Below are 20,775 nucleotides of genomic sequence, written 5' to 3'. Positions count from 1 at the left end.
GGTTGCTGACTGTGTAGATTTACAACTTTTGTGGCTGGGATTATGACCAGTGATTACCACTGGACATAAATTCGTTTGTGGTAAAACTTGACACCATAAAAAAGCATATTTTTTAGCAGAAATCTTCATAAGACTATAGTAATCAATCGCTCAAATTATCCAGTTGTGTTGGGAAATCACTTAGGTACAGATGCAAAAGTGAGTTCAAACAGTAACCCATTATAATAAGTTTAGTTTAATCCTTTATCCAAGTGTGAGCAAACAAAGTTTGCGCCTGAAAGTATCTTCAGGACTGGGGTAAGGTGGTACAACACCGGGCAACTCGTTGCAAAGGTGGAGAAAATTCTCATCACTCCTATCTCAGTATCTCCCATAATGCAAAGCATGTCTCCTTGTGGATATGTGTAATGCTATGCATTAAGGCAAGAGCCACTACTCATACTGGTTTCGACCTTTATTGAGGTCTCATCAGTGAGAGCGAGGCCCAGTAGTGGAGACACCAAGGCAGAGGCAAAAGGGTGTACAACCTTATTATTGAATTACTTCAGATTCAGAGAAAGATGTTGAGAGTTTATTTTTCACTTGGTTAGACTATAATAAGTTTAGTTTAATCCTTTATCCAAGTGTGAGCAAACAAAGTTTGCTCCTGAAAGTATCTTCAGGACTGGGGTAAAGTAGTACAACACCAGGCAATTCGTTGCAAAGGTGGAGAAAGATCTCATTACTCTTATCTCAGTATCTCCCATAATGCAAAACACATCTCCTTCTCTTTATTGAGGTCTCGTCAGTGGGAGCCAGGCCCACTGACGAGACCTCAATAAAGGTCGAAACCAGTATGGGTAGTGGCTCTTGCCTTAATGCATAGCATTACACATATCTGCAAGGAGATGTGCTTTGCATTATGGGAGATGCTAAGATAGGAGTGATGAGATCTTTCTCCACCTTTGCAACAAATTGCCCGGTGTTGTTACTACCTTACCCCAGTCCTGAAGATACTTTCAGGCGCAAACATTGTTTGCTCACACTTGGATAAAGGATTAAAGTAAACTTATTATAGTCTAAACAAGTGAAAAATAAACTCTCAGTAACTCATTAAGGGGATGATTACTAAGGGTTTGGTTATTTGGAGGTTGAATAATTGATTAATCATTGTAGTTTGTAATTAAACTTAGAATTTGTAAAAATGTAAACCAATTTAAAATAATGAATTATTGTTCTTTTAGGATTTTCAACTATTTACATGGGTCTTGAGACTGCTGCAAGAACCTTAGCCTATGCACTGGCCAATGAAACAGTTCAAGTTGTAAATTACAAGTATGTTTTCAGTATTGATGTTTAAAGTATTGCCAACTTGAAGTATATTTTTTAAAGTGAAAAAAATACTTAGTTCACTAGCTGTCCCTCAACTTATGTCCGTTCGAGTTACGGCCTTTTGAAGATATATCCGTGATCCCATAAGGGAATAAATAACATTTTCGGCCATATATATAGAGGACCTGAACCAAAAGCACATACCCCTGTGACTATAACCGCTGAGGCACTAAGCCTCTTCAACATGTTGAAGGAGAAATCAGAACCCGATTATGACTTCGAATTCAACGCTTCTTCTGGTTGGTTCATGAGATTGAAGCAGAGTTTTGCGCTTCATAATGTGAAAATGTATAGGAATCTGCAAGTGCTAAGAAGGCTGCCAAGAAGTTTGTGGAAAAATTGGATAAATTATTACGGAGGAAAATTATTTGCCACAGCAATTATTTAATATGGATGAGACGTCCTTGTTTCGTAAAAAAAAAATGCCCGAGTGGACATTCATCCACAAAAAAACTGAAATCTATACCTAGTTTCAAATCTCTTAATGCCCATATTACGATTCTGTTACGGGTAATGTGACTGGATATAAACTGAAACCATTTGTGATATGGCACAGTGAGAATCCATGAATCTTCAAAAACATTAGGAAGCATACTCCCAGTTCATTATCGGAGCAATAAGAAGTCGTGGATGACTCAAAAATTGTTTGAGGATGCCTTAATCAACTGTTATGCAAGCGAAATAAAAAAAGCTATTGTGTGAAAGAAAATGTAGAATTTAAAATTTTATTAATTCTAGATAACGCTCCAGGTCATCCGTCTTGTAAGTCTTATAGCGGTGATCTTCACCAAGTTCAAGGTCATGTTTCTCCCTTTCAACACTACTTCATTGATCGAACTGATGGAAAATCAAGGAGTTCTTGAAGTGTTTAAGGCTTATTATCTATGAACAACTCTTTCACAGGCCATTTCTGCCACTAAAGGAAATGACCAGACTCTAATGCAATTCTGGAAAACATTCAATATTTATCATGCAATTAAAAATATTGTTGTGGCTTGGGATGAAGTGACCTCTCAATATATGAGTGGCATATGGAAAAAGACATAAGTTTGTGCATGATTTTGGAAGTTTGTAATAGTGGGCCTAGCAAACAATCTGAATCTCGAAGTGAATGATGACGACATCATTCAACTCATAGAAAGTTCCCCTAAAGAGTTGACCAAAGAAGAGTTGGTCGAACTGGTGTTGCAGAAGAGGAAAAACGAGAAAAGGAAGAGGGAAAAGAGAAACAAGGAGAGGTAGTTAAACAATTCACAGTGAAGGGTCTTGCAGAAATGTTCTCTGCAGTTAGCGATGTTCTCAAAATGGTTAAAGACATGGACCCCAATGTTGAATGCTGCTTGTTAGTAGAAATGAAAGTACATGATGCGTTTGCTGCTTGCCATGAACAAATTTATGATGAAAAGAAGAAGAGGGATAAGCAAAGCACATTGGAATAGTGGCAGTAACACACAGTACAGTTTTATAATAAGGTTTAAAAATTAAAATGGTTAAGTCCCTAACCCCTATAACTCTGTTGATTTAATGTATTGACTTACGTCCGATTCGACTTATGTCTTGTCGAATGGAACGGAACCCAGACGTACGTCGAGGGATGACTGTACTTACAAATGCTTAAAATATGTAATACTTGTTTTTAAAAAAACTAATAAGTGAACAAGCTGCCCACCTTGTTTTTACTGATTCAACTGACTTGAAAATGAATACCAGAATTGTATCTTCATAGACTGTATCTCACATATAAATTTACTGGAAAATTTGTTGAAAAAAGTCTTCTGGGAATGCAATAATATAGAACACAGCGATAATTCAGTGTGTTTGGGAAATAGGACTTAAATGCATAATGGTTAAATTCATAAAACACAACAGAACATGACTCTAAGCCCAGTGGCATTACCTGTGTCAAATGAGAGAATTTTGTTATTGCTACAGGAATTGCCTGTTATGTCTATAAAACCTACAAACTTCATTCAGGGGGGGAATGTGTGTGGGGGGTACATTAAACCTGGAAAAGTAGTATCCTAAATTATATTAACAAATTATGTAACAGATTCACTTATGCTCAGTGATATCTCACTAGGAAAATAACTTTTTTTGTAAGACAAACTCTCAGGCTATTTGGAGAATGTTCCACTACTGTAACATCATTTAAAAGTCATCATGATGGAAATACATATCAGTGTATAATCAAAACCCCTTGACAGAGTTTTGATCATACATTTAGAAACAAATTGAAAAGGTTTTATTTTCCTTGAAGCAAAAGTAGATAGATTTGATTAATCTGAATATGAGCTGAAAGTTCTCCTGTCACCTTCCAGTTTCTCAGAATCCTAATTACATGCTGACATACTATAGTATTTTAAATGAACATTTATATAAATAGGAAAGTTACTTACAGCTTGAAAAAAGTCTTCTGATTACAGTGGGTGCTTGAATTAAAAAATTGAAAATCACTCAGTTACTATTATTCCATATAAAAACCTTAATGATGGTAGTATTCTGTTTGTCTATCACTCCTGGCAACCAAGTTGGGAGGTGAGAAATCCAAATGTGCCTGCAGAAAGGGAACTTGAATTGTGTGTGTGTGTGGCATGTCTTCTATAAGATTTCTGTAATATCCACAAAATAAAATACATTGCTTAAATTTTTGCTTAGAATTCATTTCAAGTATTATTTACTCCATCATGAGTACACATTGTTTCATCCATGAATAAAAAATGTGGACTCTAAACACACACAAGATAGATCGCAAAACCTATACTACGGCACTGTAATGTTGTAGATCTTGCAATGTGATATTTAGCATGAATTTCTTGATTTTCCACTCAAAAGGTTATGGTTCTGAAAGGAAATACAGTAATGGAGAAAGAATTGAGGAAGTCAGCAAGTTCGAGTACTTGGGATCCATTATTAATGTGAAGAATTGCTGTTCAGAAGACATCAGAAGAAGATTACGAAGATTAGAAAACTAAACCAACAGTTAGAAACTTGTCTAAAATCAGTTGCTTTTTTTCCAACAGCAACTTATGTGAGACTTGGAACCTAAAGAAGTCAGATAAGAAACAGATAGCTAGTTTTGAGATATGGTTACAGAAGGCTGTTGAGGATATCATATACTGAAAGGCATACAAATAAATGGGTGTTAGAAAAAGATCAGTAGAACTTTAAGGCTCTTTAAGGATATTGAGAGAAGAAAGTTAAAATACTTTTGGACACATTGAAAGGATGGAAGGAGGACAGGTGTGGCACATCACTGAGCATCGGTGATGTGCCACAACAGATGATGATGAAGAGCTGTTATTTCAGCCTATCTGAATTATTTTTATTTCTTCATGAATGCTTTTTTCCCCCCTAAAAAGTTAGGAAAAGTTAGAAAAAAAAAGAAGCATTCATGAAGAAATAAAATGAGGCGCACATATTCTTGTACTTTTTCTTATTATGTTCATCAATCAGATTCCTGATATGTACCCTCGGGGGGGGGATACAGGATAATTATGATAGTATACATGAAAAAGTTACATCATTACTGACTTCCAATGAATAATTTTCCTCCAAGTTAATCTATCATGTCAAAATTCCAATATTATCAGATCTTATATTTTTGTCTTTTAAGACACTTTTTTACTATATCAATCCATCTACATCTTGGTCTTCTTCTGGGTCTTTTCCCTGCTAATCTGGCCAAGGACACTTGTTTTGCTAATCTTTTCACTCCCATTCTGTTTAAATGACCATACCACCTGAGATTAGCTCTGCTAATGCATTCCTAAATGCTAACAATGACAAGTTCTTTTCTAATATCCTCATTTTTAAAATATTGCCATTGATGCCTGTTCTGATCTGTTCACTCCATTAACCTTTCTCAGAACTCTCATAACAGAAGTCTCCAGTCTTTGATCAAGTGTTTTATTTCTTACCCAGCTTTCAGATCCTTAAGTTAAAATTGGTTTGAAGACTCTGGTATACAGCTAATTTAGTGTTTTGACTAATTTCTCTCTTATTCTATATGAATTTATTCAATTGATTTCCTACCATACTCTTATTATTGTCTATTGTGATTTGTTGTCCTTATTTTCATTTTTTTTATAATGTATATATAATTCTGCTTTTTTTTGATAGTGCATTTAATTGATTCATTATTTCTTTTAGTGCTCTTTTATTTGCCATTATTACAGTATTGCCAGTGCATTGTAAATGATTTAGATTTTGACCATTGATATTAATTCCTTTATTACTCCACTCTATTTCACTTAGGGCATATTCTGATACTGCAGTAGTATCTCCTTTATTTTGAATGGCCTGCTTTGTTTATATATAAGTATACTAGCAGTTTCTCTGCCAGGTTGTGTCTGTAGAGAGAGTGAGTGAGTAGTGATACGTGGAAGGCACTGTTGAGGCCACATCGTGGCAAGAAGGTCACTCTGTATGGATGTCATGTCCAAGAATCTGTCTCCTCTCACTGTATGTCCTCACTCTATCCTTCTATCCAATCACGATTCTACTAATGATGATGCTTATAAACAATGACAGTAACACTACTACAAAATGGAATCCACCTCATAAACTAAATTAGAACATACAACACACTTGTGTGTTGAATTTTTTCTTGACTTATTTATAAGAATATTACACTTTTTTTAATGTTTGTCAAGTAACTTTATTTTATTATCCTACGTGTTTCGCCAATTTTTTTTCTATCGGCATCTTCAGGGAACTAGTAAGCTAGATGAAGGTAACAGACCAGGTTATAACTGATGGTTCTAATTCATACAAAAAATTAGTATTGAACGAGGCAATGCGCATGTCTCAGGAACGTGATTTATTCATTATGGCTCATGATGTAATTGTTATGAAAGTTCATTTCTTTGATGTTAAATGATCTGATTAAAGCTTTCCAAATTTCTGGTAAGGTTAGACCTTGATTCTTGTTTAGGTTTTCAGTTTTACGGGCAACTGTAGCTGTTTCCTTGAAGGTTCTTGAATGGTAATTATCTTCTATATAGCGCATAAGGCTCTTCCCATTCAATGTGATGGTTAGTAGAAGCAAAGTGGCAAGAAAGGCCTGAAATGTCTAGTCTGTTGTTTCTGACATATCTTATGTGTTCTTTCTTTCTCGTTTCAAAGCTTCTAGAGGTCTGACCTACATAACTAATACCACATGAGCAAGGTATATTATATACTCCAGAGTACTTGTAGAATGGATGAGGATCTTTTGGTGATCTTAAAAATTTCTGAATAGTGTTGATTGGCTTGAATGCTACTCTGATATTATGTGGTTTCAGAAGGTTAGCTAATTTTTTGGAAATTCTGCTGACAAATGGAATAGTAATAGTACTGATGTATTGGACATCATCACGTTGTCTATGTGATATATCAGTCAAGAGAATCTTGTTGTAGAGTCTTTTTGGATAACCATTTAAAGATAGTTCTCTGGCTATTGTAGTTAATTCCATTTGTAGATCATTCTTATCTGTTGTGTACTGTATAGCTCTTTTCTTGAGCATATGGATAATGCTAAGTTTCTGAGTTATATGATGCAATGACACTCATTTACCAAATTACAACTTTACTAACATCTCTGGCATTAACACCAGCATTAATGACACTACCACTTACAGTCAATCACAAGACCATACCCACACCTCTTACTCTTGACAGAAACTCAAATGGTATCTATGTCCCATACTGTCCACTTCCAAATTCCACACTTCACAATTCCTTTTGCCACAAGGGTAGTACCCATGCCTTTGTGAGATTGAACATTGCATACTAGTGAATGGCTAATTTAGAATTCCCTGCTTTTGACCTCCTCTGGCTCAAGGTTTTACCATTCTCCAAACTCGGATAACCATTTAGACTTCTCCACATTTTTTTCCATGAAACTTGATCATCTGTAATCCAGCTATCCTAACAGTGAAGTCATATTCCAAGGTGACCTCACTCCTATATTAACAACAACACTTCATAAACAAATTAAAGACACTAGAAAAAAAGTGAAAAAAAAATGTCCCAACCAGTGACACAAATTCCCACCTGATATCACAGTGCTCTTTGCTCATGTACTACATTCTGGCTATTTTGTCTGGTAAAATACTTTTTAATTGCAAAAAGAAGGCACAGCCATGGCTTCACCATTTTATTCCCCCCCCCCCCCCCCCCTCCTCAATTGCTAACTTTTATACAGAAGCTTTTGAGCAACTTGCTCTAGATTCCTACTTTAAAACCCAAAGTCTGGCTTAGATACGTTGAAGATGTTTTCGTTATCTGATCCCATGGCTGCCAGACATTAGACACTTTCCTAAGCCACCTAAACAAACTACACAAACCCATACAATTGAAATTGAAAGTTCAGAACACACTAAACTCTTACCACCGCCCAACACAAAAACTAGGTGTCATTAACACACTAAAAACAGGGATTTGAAGATTTGCTCCAATGAACAAGCACTTAAACATGAATTAAAAGTGATCAGCAATACCATCCTGAGAAATGGCTACAACAAAAATATCAATAAAATTCTTCACTAGACTCCATTTAAAAATAAACTAAATTACAATAAAACTGTAGCCATTCCATACATAAAAGGGATATCAGATAAAATAATCAGAATACTACAGAAACACAACCCTAATGCCACCTTTAACCTGCAAAATTAAAGAACTTATTCAACTCATCCAAGGATCCACTTCCTTCGCTGGCCCACCCTGGAATATACCATATTCATTGCACCTGTAATTTGCTCTATGGTAAATCTGGCCTTTCTGATTGTGTCCTCCTGAATACTCTACATAGAATTGACTGGAAAGGCACCTGTTTTTTACATCACACAAAAATGTGTTATGAGCATAAATTTAAGGAGCCCTGTGAAATTCTTATCAACCACCCTAATTTTTAGACCATCATTATTGTTAATCTAAAAATCCCATGAATATGGATGGTACATACCCTTTTGCTCTAAGAGTTAATTATAATTAGAACTGTAAGTAATCTGGAATCTTAACTCTAACAACACTCATGTTAAATTATAGATTAGGCCACCACTTTTGCTGTCTTAAAACTATCTATATGAATTTCTTCTCTGATGGTGTTATAAATAGAATATAGCTTTGATGTATTTTTATTTTATTTTTTCACTAAACACCATGCTAATGATTTGAATAACGATTGATCAAAGATCAAATCATTGTCACTTTGGCATATTATCATCATCAAATTCCTGACATGTACCTCAAGGGGTATACAGGATATGATAGTACTACATGAAAAATTTACATCATTACTAACTTCCTATCTATAATTTTCCTCCAAATCAGTCTGTTACTTGTCAAGACTACAATATTATCGGATCTTATATTTCTATTGTCAAAGGCACTTTCTACTGTATCAATCCACCTATATCTTGGTCTTCCTCTGGGTTGTTTTCCTGCCAACCTGGCAGAGAACACTTGTTTTGCTAATCTTTCCTCTCCCATTCTGTTTAAATGCCATACCACCTAAGATTAGATCTGCTAACACATTCCTGGATGCAGACAATGTCAAGTTCTTTTTTAATATTTTTGTTTTATATGATATTGCCATTGATGCCATCTGTTCACGCCTCTAATCTTTCTCAGGACTCTCATATCTGCAGTCTCCAGCCTTTGGTCAAGTGTTTTACTTCTGACCCAGCTCTCAGATCCATAAGTTAAAACTGGTTTCAACACTGTCTTGTATACAGCTAATTTAGTGTTCTGACTAATTTCTCTCTTATTCCATATACATTTATTCAGTTGACTTCCTACCATACCAGCTTTATTGATTCTGTTGTCTATTTCCATTTTTAATTTACCATCTTCACTAAAATCATCCTAAGTAGCTGCAATGTTTTACTTGTTCCACAGGTTCTCCGTCCACAACGCAGTTGACATTTTCAATGATTCTACCTATTTTATTGTCTTTGTCTTTTTATTGCTGACCTTCATACCATATCTATTACAACAGTTATTCAATTTAGTCAGGGAATCATCCAGACTTTTAGCGGATTTATTTAGAAGTGTAACATCGTCCGCATAAAACAAAGAGCTGACATTAACATCTTCAATTCTGATATCATGTTTAATACCACTTTACTTCATAATGTGATGTTCATTATCCCCTCTGTATAATGAATAACAGAGGGGATAATGTACATTCTTGTCTGACACCAGATTTAACATTAAACCATCTTCCTGTACTTCCTTCAATTCTAACTGCTGACTTACAACTCAAATAAAGACTGAGTATTGCTTCATATAATGCCCCATTGACACCATATAACTGTAGCGTATTGAATAGCTTCTCTCTTAGCACCTTGTTATATGCCTTTTCCAAATCGACAAAACTTAAATACAGATCTTTGTTATATTCCCATGCTTTCTCAACTATTTGTCATAAAGTGAAGATCTGATCCTGACAGCCTCTATTTGTCCTGAATCCAGTTTGTTCTTCACCAAGCTTTTCTTCCACAATTCTTCTCAACCGTTTCTCAAGTATGCTTGCATAAATCTTGCCAGGAACACTCAGTAAGGAAATACCTCTGTAATTCAGTTTTATTTCCCTTTTTATATATGGATACTATGAGAGCTCTAATCCAATCATTGGGAATTCGTCCCTCTGTCCAGGCTTTCTGAACTATGCAGTGCAGCCACTGTAAGACTTTTATACCACCATACTTCAGCATTTCTGGTCGAATATCATCTACTCCTGCTGCATTTCCACATTTCAAGCCTTTGATGGCTTTTTCTGCTTTGAGTATGGATATGTATTCCTGTTTGTAAGCCTGTTGAGTGTTTTTTTACCACTGTGCTATCACTGCTTGTTTCATTTAGCAATTTTTCGAAATAATTACTCCATACTTCAAGGATATCTTTTTCTCCTGTTTTCATCTTTATCATCTCTAACTCTTTTAACAGCACACTTTTCTCCATTTCTAAGCTTCTTCAACAACCTCCAGAATATTTTCCACCCTCTTGATATTTATTTTGTATGTTCTTGCGAAAGTCCTCCCATGGCTTTTGTTTAGCTAGTTTTACACAGTGTTTAACTTTCTTACATTTGTCCCTGTATTCTTTAAGAGCACAAGCTGACTTATTTGCCAGGATCTTTTGATATGCTTTCTTCTTTTCCTTCACTGCTACTTTAACTTCCTGTGTCTGCCATGGAGTTCTGATATTTCTATCCTTGCAGACAATTTCACCAGATGCCTCTCTGGCTGAGTCAATCAGGGTTTTCTTCAAGGCTTGCCACTGAATCTCCAAGGTTTGGTTTCTGTTCTCAAACTCCTTCATTTTTCTTCAATAATCTTTGTGTATTTTAGTCTACAGTTCACATCTGAGAGCTGATCAACTTTTATTCGCTTTATAACTTTCTTACATGTTACTCTTTTCAATATGAAATTCAATTTTATCATGCTCAAGACTAAATAATGTTCACTTCCAATTTCAAATCCTCTGTACACTCTAGTGTCCTGCACCAGGGAGAAAACATCACTGTCAACAATAACATAGTCAATGAGACTTTTCTTATTCCTTGCCTCTTCTCTCCATTTGAATTTGTGCAAATTTTTATGTTGGAAAATGGTGTTAGTAATAACCATTCCATGTCCTGAGCAGAAATCCAACAGGTATTTGCCATTATTATTAGCTTTGCTCTTTTCTCCAAATTTTCCCAAAATATTTTTGTATGTCTGACAATCATTTCCTACTTTGCTATTTAGATCCCCAACAAGGACTAACTTTTCCTTTTTCATTGTGTCAGATGCTTTCTTTAAAACATTAAAAAAATTCCTCCACTTCTACTTTAGTAGAACCTTCTGTGGGACCATAGGCACAAATAAGTCTCATTGTCCAATTCCCCATTCTGATATTTGCCCACATCACTCTACTTGACACTTCCTGCCATTCAAGAAGATTAGCCTCGTATTTTGTGTTGAATACTATGGCTACTCCTTCTTTTCCTTGATTGTCATTGCCTGAATAAAGATCTCACCAGGTTTTTGTCTTTTTTGTTTCAGTCACCCCTATTATGTCAATGTGGTACTTATCTAATTCCTCAGCTGGCTCCATTTCTTTGCCATTCAGGCTTCTTATGTCGATAGTACCGATCTTTAACTCTGGTGATGTTGAGTTAGGGGTGTGCTTTTAAACTTGTTCCAGTAGCTGACTTTTCACTGTTCGCCCTGGTTCCATGGTGAAAACAATGGGGGCCTTGTTTAATCGAGCGACGCCCTAGCCAGCATGAAATTTTGTCATGTTGTACCATCATTTTGTATATTGGTTTAAGCCAATAAGAATACAATTTGGTCCGCTAATCACAAATTGCCAGCCCATCCTCGCTTGTTTAGTATCCAGGTAGATACCCAACTGGGTGCACCACGAGAAGGTGAGGATTGGTCAGAAACATTAAGTCAGAAGTCCTGGTAGGTTCTTCGCATTCCTTTAAAGGCTATGTGGCCTCTCAGTTATACAGCTTTGGCATATTTGAAAGGTAATATTGCTTGTCTCTATGTGTGAATACTCCAGATGATGACCTTAATACGATGGTCGAAACATCTGGAAATTAAGTAATTATTCCTGACACGGTTGTAGTCGCCATAATTTTACTGAAATGAACGCTGATAACCTGTAACACTAAAGGAAAGAATTGTAATATAAAGGACACAAGGCTAAGATTGTTGGGTGAGGGTAGGTCAATCTGTAGAAAAAGAAATGTGAATAAGTTATGGTTGAACTTGGCTAGAGGAAAGCTAACACCTACATTATATTTGGAGTGAGTGCTGGTTATGAAGAGGTGTAGACTGTTGCTGAATGATGAGGATTATTACCACCATCAGTTATTTTTGGCTTCCATTCCAGAGAAAAGAAGCTAGTTTGCATCCATTGAAGCTTTCAATTAAAGATCATCTCAAACATCAAAATTTGTGAGCATCCAAAAACAAAAGTTCACTTTGCAGCTGATAAATTTTTTTTATTATTTTTTAAAAAAACGACAAACTTTTATGAACTTAAGGAGCTATACAAGCTCATCCAAAGCAGGCTTTCATAAATACCCATGTCCACAGTGGGACTCGAACCCACAACCTGTTGATTTGAGAGTGCGTGTGCTATCCACTTGGCAAACTGGAAGGCCAACCAGGCCTTTTTTGTAAATAATAAAAGGCAGATTTAAATATTTATCTTAAAAACAGTCATTTTAGGAATTCCAAGGCATGCAGACCATCATTGAACTTAGTCTAAGAATGTATTTGTTGCTCAAAGTATGTTATTTTTGCTCTTGGTAAAAAAAATCACTCAAGGAATTGTTTCTTAAAATTTGGTAGATCCCTCTTAGGATACCTTGTGTGTGTGTGTGTGTGTGTGTGTAGCAAGGATGTCGTGATGAGAAGTAGCTGTGTATTTGAACAGTGTTACAATAAAGTGGTTTTTTCCCCCTTAATTATATTGTGTTGATTTTTATAATAGTGCTTTTGTGTGATAGTCAGACTGGATATAATCATTGTATTGTGGTTCTACGAGCATTTGCTTTGGTTGTTATTTTGATTAACGTAGAGGTGCTAGTTAATATTGAAAAATGGTGGCAGTAAAGAAGGGTACACCAGCAATGCAGAAAGTTTCAACTCAGCTCAAGTTTTTTCCTGTACATTTTGCAGTGGATATGATGCAATAATTCTTTTATGTATGCACCCAAAAAACATTAAAGATTTAGGGAGTGTTATATTAAATATAACATATATAATGGTATCAGTTACTGAATGGAAAAAATGTCAGCAATGCATGGGAATCTTTCAAAAAGTGCTTGAATGAGGCATATCTCAATCTATCCCTAGTGTTTGAAGACTAAACAGGTTGGCAGTGAAATGGATGTGCAGCCTTATTAAGCAAGCGATCCACAAGAACAAGATGATGCAGAAAGAATATCATGAGAATAAGAGTGAGAGGAGTTATGAAATATATAAAGCTCAGGCCAGAAAACGGGTATTGTGAGAAAAGCTAAAATGGAGTATGAAAAGAAATTGGCCATTGCAATCCAAAAGAATTTTATCGTTATGCTGCAAGCAAAAGAAAGAATAAATGTGGAAGAATAACTTTATTGAATGCAGATGGTACACGAGTGTTGGAAGCAAAGGAGATTGTTCAGTTAATGAATGCTCACTTTGCTAAGATATATCAACCAGGTGTATGTAGCATGGTGCACAGTGCTACTGCTACATTGGATGAAGAGTTAGAGGTTCATAAAAATGAGATTGAAGAGCTCTTGCATAACCTAGATAAGATTTTGTCAATAAAGATAGATGGAATATCAGCCCGTTTGCTAAAGGAATGTTCAGCTGAATTGGCTAGGCCTTTCACACATTTGTATAACTTGAGTCTCAGCTCAGGAATGGAAGGAATATATGATAGTTCTGTAAAAATAATCATATTAAAATTTTGAATATTTTTACGTATTAATTATGCTTGTTAGTTTTGTTTTCATACACGCAGTGTCTGCACTTGTGATGTGCTCATTATGAAAATGTTATATTAGAAGTAACATGTAAAGAAGTAAAAATATTGAAGTACTTACTAAACTGATTATTTGTGTTACTTATAAGAAAGTTTGTTGTATTTTAAAATGTTGAATTTTGTGTTTGTGAAAGACTTTCTTTTAGCGCTGATGGATACAGCGAGTCAACCATTTTATTGCAGTGCGTAGTTTCTGACTTTTGTGAAGTGCGCATGCTCCAGGAGAGAACTTGATGTGTGATTGACAGCTGACAAGGAAAGCGTTGCGTATCCAAGTGACAGTTGTAAACAAGAGAGCATTCGGAAGTTTTTTAGAACACTGGCCGAGATATATTCAAGTTGGGAGGAACTTGATTTTTTTGTGCGGCAGTCAGAAGGAAATTTCATAATGTATTCCGAACAGGGAATAGTGAAAATAATAGGTTTCAAGCAGGAATAAGTAAAGAATAAAAAGGAAATCTTGAAACTAAGTTTTTTAAACTGGCCGAGATATATTCAAGTTGGGAGGAACTTGATTTGTTTGTGCGGCAGTCAGAAGGAAATTTCATAATGTATTCCGAACAGGGAATAGTGAAAATAATAGGTTTCAAGCAGGAATAAGTAAAGAATAAAAAGGAAATCTTGAAACTAAGTTTTTTAAACTGGCCGAGATATATTCAAGTTGGGAGGAACTTGATTTTTTTGTGTGGCAGTCAGAAGGAAATTTCATAATGTATTCCGAAAAGGAATAGTGAAAATAATAGGTTTCAAGCAGGAATAAGTAAAGAATAAAAAGGAAATCTTGAAACTGTAAGTTTTTATAAATTGGCTGGTAAATATTCAAGTTAGAAGGAACTTGATATTTTTTTGAGTGTGGCAGTCGGAAGATATTTTATAGTGTATTCCGAAAAGGGAATAGTGGAAATATTAGGTTTCAAGGAGAAATAAGTAATGAATAAAAGGAAATCTTGAAACTGTAAGTTTTTATGGTGAAATAAGTTGAGACTGTCAATTTAGTATTGTGAATGAACGGAGAATTTGTTGCTTACATTCTAAAGTGAATGTTTTTCTTAGAGAAAATATTGATAAGGAAGTTTTATAAGTATTAAGAATGCCTGAAAGTGAAAGTTTAGAAAATATATTGATTAAGAAGATTTTTAGGTATTAAAGGTGCCTGATCTGATGAGTATAACTACTAAAAGGAAAACAGGATATAGTCAAGAAGACTTTATGTGTGTTATATTGATTGATGAAAAGGATCCTGATAATGAAGTACAGAGCCTTGTAACTTCTGGAAAAGAGCCTTAACAGAAAGAGAAAAAGACTATGAACATTTTTTTTTTTTTTTTTTTTTTAGTCAAGATTTTCCTTTTGGATTCTAAAATAGTTTAGTCATAACCAATCCTGTCGTCGACCTGCGCCATTGTTATTTATATATGTATTTTTATATATACTTCCCTCTTTATGTATATTATTATTCTCTCTCTACTTATGAGGTGATTTATTATATAAATCTCTTTTACTAACAATTATTTTTATTTTTGACTCCAAGTGTCCCTATATGTTATTATATTTGCACAAAGAGTTCACTCCAATTGGTGCAATGACTTTAACTCACTCTTTCAGAATCCAACTAATCATTGACTCAATACCAAGTACAAAATAAACACATTTAATAAAACTAAAACAATATATATACACTTCTAGTAATAATACATAACTATAACTATAGATTATATGGATCCAAGGCTTACTCTTAAGACTAAACACTTTTTCTTTCACAATCACAAAAAAATGTTCATAGTCTTTTTCTCTTTCTGTTAAGGCTCTTTTCCAGAAGTTACAAGGCTCTGTACTTCATTATCAGGATCCTTTTCATCAATCAATATAACACACATAAAGTCTTCTTGACTATATCCTGTTTTCCTTTTAGTAGTAATACTCATCAGATCAGGCACCTTTAATACCTAAAGATCTTCTTAATCAATATATTTTCTAAACTTTCACTTTCAGGCATTCTTAATACTTATAAAACTTCCTTATCAATATTTTCTCTAAGAAAAACATTCACTTTAGAATGTAAGCAACAAGTTCTCCTTTCATTCACAATACTAAATTGACAGTCTTAACTTATTTCACCATAAAAACTTACAGTTTCAAGATTTCCTTTTATTCATTACTTATTTCTCCGTGAAACCTAATATTTCCACTATTCCCTTTTCGGAATACACTATAAAATATCTTCCGCCTGCCACACTCAAAAAAATATCAAGTTCCTTCTAAGTTGAATATTTACCGGCCAATTTATAAAAACTTACAGTTTCAAGATTTCCTTTTTATTCTTTACTTATTCCTGCTTGAAACCTATTATTTTCACTATTCCCTGTTCGGAATACATTATGAAATTTCCTTCTGACTGCCGCACAAAAAAATCAAGTTCCTCCCAACTTGAATATATCTCGGCCAGTGTTCTAAAAAACTTCCGAATGCTCTCTTGTTTACAACTGTCACTTGGATACGCAACGCTTTCCTTGTCAGCTGTCAATCACACATCAAGTTCTCTCCTGGAGCATGCGCACTTCACAAAAGTCAGAAACTACGCACTGCAATAAAATGGTTGACTCGCTGTATCCATCAGCGCTAAAAGAAAGTCTTTCACAAACACAAAATTCAACATTTTAAAATACAACAAACTTTCTTATAAGTAACACAAATAATCAGTTTAGTAAGTACTTCAATATTTTTACTTCTTTACATGTTACTTCTAATATAACATTTTCATAACGAGCACATCACAAGTGCAGACACTGCGTGTATGAAAACAAAACTAACAAGCATAATTAATACGTAAAAATATTCAGAATTTTTAATATGATTATTTTTACAGTTCCATTGCACAAGGGTGGTGCAAAAACTGATGTTTCTAACTACCAACCTATTAGTATCTCTGGTGTAGTAGGGAAGATTTTAGAGAAGTTGGTAAGAACTTGCATACACAAATGAGTAGACAAGCCTTCTATACTTTGCAGGGAGCAGCATGGGTTTACTAAAGGAAGGTCATGTTTTAGCAATTTGCTCATTTTATAACAATGTTACAGTGGAGTTGGATAAAGGGAATGAATACCCTATGATAATGTTGGATTTTTCTAAGGCATTTGATAGGCTGTTGTGTAAACTGGAGAATATGGGATTGGAATATAATCTATTGACTTGGATCAGAGGATGGTTGACAGACAGATATCAAAACGTGGTATACAGTGGGTGTGAATCTGCCAGATTTAAGGTAACCAGTGGGGTACCTCAGGGTTCGGTCCTTGGGCCATTATTGTTCAATCTATACATTAATGACATCAAGTAGAGTCTGTCATCAGATTTGCAATTGTTTGCTGATGATGCAAAGATAGGCAGGGCAATCAGGGATGTTACTGATAATCAACAATTACAAAATGATTTGAATAGACTGGAAATCTAGGCAAGCGAAAATGGCTGCGAGTTTAATGTTGGTAAGTGTAAAGTTATGCACTTTGGCATGATTAGCGTTCCAGCAGCATATTATATTAGCGGAGTTATGCTACAAGAAACTGAAGAGATAAGGAATCTTGGTGTATTGGTGGATAAGAATTTAAAGTTCAGAAGTCACATAGCAAAAGTTGCAAATTCAACTCAGAGGAAAATTGCTATGTTGAAGCGAACCTTGACATGTAAGGATAAGGAAGTAATTTTGCCTCTTTTATAAGGCTTTGATAAGACCACACCTGGATTACTGTGTGCAGATTTGGTCTCTGGGGTTCCAAGGGGATAAAGAAGCTGTGGAATGGGTGCAAAGAAGAGTTACAAAGATATCTGGATTATGGGATTTAGATTATGAGGACAGATTGCGAGTATGTGGATTGCAGACTCTGGTTAACAGGAGAAAGAGGGGTGATATGATAGAGGTCTATAAATTTTTGAATGGGTGTTATAGCATTTCAAATGATGAAATTTTTCGTTAAATGGAAAGGCAGGGAGAGAATACGGGGACATCCATGGAAGTTAAGGTTGTTCACAGTCAAGAAAGGGGTAAGAGCTAGGTTTTTCTCCCAGACAGCAGTGAGTGAGTGGAATAATTTTCCCTTAGGGGTAGTGAGTGCATCTAGTTTAAAGGAATTGAAAGGAAGGTATGATAGCTTGGTTGGATAATTTACAGCCTCCTTTGATGAGTCCTTGACTCCCTGGAGGTCTCAGATAATAATAAAATGAGAAGAGTGAACATATTACAGTGTGTGAAAAGTGCAATGAAAAGTTAGGGTGTTCCAAATTCGAGTTACCCCATTCCTGAACTATTTTCAGGAATGGGGTAACTCGAATGGGGTTCCAAATGTTATGAGGATCATGTTACCAGGAATAATCAGAAAATGGATGGAAGTGCTTGCAATGATAATAATAGAAGCGACATGGAAGAGCTTAGGCAAGAGTTAATGGAAATGAAGACGTGTTAAATGTATGGAGGAGGAGGAATCGAACATTTAAAGAAGAGGTTAACTGATGTAAATAAGAAACAGGATAATATGAAGAAGCAAGTATCTTAAGATGATAGGGTGGCTTTATATGGTGACTAATCATTAAAGGTGTGATAAATAATACGGTACATAAGACATTTTCCAGGTGGTACAATAGAACAAATATCAGATGCTTTGTGAAAAAAGAAGGAACAGGCATCAGAATTAGTGGTGGACACAAACGACTTTGATATTGAGACAAAGAACATGGAAAGGGATTTGTAGCCCATATATGACAGTAGTGAACTGAGAAAGAGAGCAATAATATTACTGAATGAAAGATGGCTTGTGTCAATTATAAATTAAAGATACCAAGAAATTATATACTTGGTTTAATCCTTTATCCAAGTGTAAGCAAAATAGTTTGTGCCTGAACTATTTTCAGGAATGGGGTAACTCGTATAAAGAAGCTAAGACTCCACATCACTTGCCTTAATATGGCTTAGTATTACACAAATGGCTTGTGTCAGGCAAAGAGTGTTCAATTTCTGAATGTATGGAATGAATTTGAAGGGAAGTTTGAATAGTTCAAAGTTGGTGGAATGCATTTGAATAAGTTTGGTGTTGGTCATTTGCAGTGATTGTTGTTTATTAAAAGTACACAGGGTTCATACGAAATTGGTATTGCTGAGGGTCATAGAGAGAGAGAGGTTGAGAAGTAAGTTGTCAAATGACAGGAAGAAGAGGGACACCTTACATAGTATTGACTGGAAAAGCACTAGTTGTCTACATCACACCAAAACATGGTATGAACGCAAGCTTAAGGAAGCCTGTGAGATTATCAACCCCCCCCCCCCCCAATCTGAACAATAATGATGGTCTAAAAATCCCAAACATATGGAAGGCACATATTCGACCCACGGAACCTTCCTCTCTAAGAGTAACTATAAACAGGACTGTAGATAATCCAAGATCCTAAATCAAATATAACAATTGTAATGCTAAAAATAGGACATCATTGTTACTGAAAGAAAACTATCTATAAGAAAGAATGTTTATTCATGTTATTATAAATATAATTTAGCTTGATATAATTTCTAAATAATCAATTTTATTTTCTTTCATTAGAGCATGCTAGTAGAATAACATGTGATCAAATCATTGTTTCTCTAGCTTACTGTATGTAATGTAACTCAGCTTGTCCTGTATATTTGTATTATGCTCCAGATGATGATCTTAATATGAAGATCGAAACATCGAGAAATTAAAAGAGTTATTTATAACACGGGTGTAAAGTCCATAATTTCTAAAATGAAAAAGAAAGGGGAGAGAGAGAGGTTGAGAAGCAATTTGTCAAATGACAGGAAGAAGAGGGACACAAAGGTGAGAAAGTGATTAGGGCACAGCAGAGTGATGTAGTGCAAAATGGTGTGGGTGATAAGAATATGAATGCAAATCGGTCAGGATCAGAACGAAGAGAGGTGTACTATAGCAGAGAGAATATGGAGTGATGGTGTTGGCGGAATAGTTTCAAAGAGTGGAGAATTGTTATGCTTGTGTGCTAATGTGCGGAGTATCAGAAATAAAGGTGCTGAGTTTGTAACATTGATTGAATCAGTATGCCGAAAGAGAATTGGTATAAGGGAAACTTGGTTAACTGAAGATGATATACTGTAAGCATTAGAAATGGTTGGATATAGAATTTTCCAAAAGGATAGTCATGTGAAGAAAGGAAGGGGGGGGGGGACTGTGCGAATTATGTCCTTCAAAAGTAGAAGTGGATAATAGTAGTACATGTGAAGATTTTGAAGCTATTTGGTATGAAGTTGAGATCAATAGAATAGTGTGTGTATTCTGTTTTCTCTTTTCTTCAGTAGAATAGATAGTTAGACATACCATCTGTTCCTGTTAAAAGGAAGATGATCCTAATGGAGATTTTAATTACAGGAATTTGGTTCAGAAAGAAGAGATAACTTATGATAACAAGGAGAGTGAATTTGTTGAGTTTCTGCAGGATAATTATCTAAAGCAGCATGTGATGGAAGCAACACAAGGTTTATCAGTTTTGGATTTGATGATATCCTCACAGGATGTGGTGAATGAGGTTTTAACACTGCCACCTGTTGGTGAGAGTGATCATGAGGTATTGGTTACCTATATGTAGTTGTGTATATATGGAACTATAAGGTGGGTGATTATGAAGAGTAGTCAACTTCCATAGTCAGCTGGCATCAATAAATTGGTTGATGAATTGTGCAGAAAAGATGTTGACAATGCACAGGAAATTAGAAGGCAGTATCTAACACAAGCAATGCATAATTGCATACCAAGAGTTAAGCAAATAAATTAAGTAGGATAACAGTGAGATCAAGCAAGTAGTGTTACAAAATAACTTATGGAGGAGATAAAAGACAGTTTGTAGTGAACA

At 35.2% G+C, this 20,775-nt stretch overlaps 1 protein-coding gene across 1 annotated transcript in view; it reads left to right on the top strand.

Annotated features, from left to right (window-relative positions):
• The window catches only part of spartin, a 93,463-nt gene that overhangs the window by 62,207 nt on the left and 10,481 nt on the right, over positions 1 to 20,775 (top strand). The window contains exon 5 of the mRNA XM_090393449.1: positions 1,224 to 1,314. Within this exon, the coding sequence (XP_090249575.1) occupies positions 1,224 to 1,314 (91 nt within the window). The remainder of the gene's footprint in view (positions 1 to 1,223; positions 1,315 to 20,775) is intronic.

Source organism: Typopeltis vanoorti, chromosome 5 (assembly GCF_054136105.1).
Source record: "Typopeltis vanoorti isolate ZY-2024b chromosome 5, IOZ_Tvanoo_1.0, whole genome shotgun sequence".
Lineage (NCBI taxonomy): Eukaryota > Metazoa > Arthropoda > Arachnida > Uropygi > Thelyphonidae > Typopeltis > Typopeltis vanoorti.
This window is presented reverse-complemented; position numbering and strand designations above follow the sequence as displayed.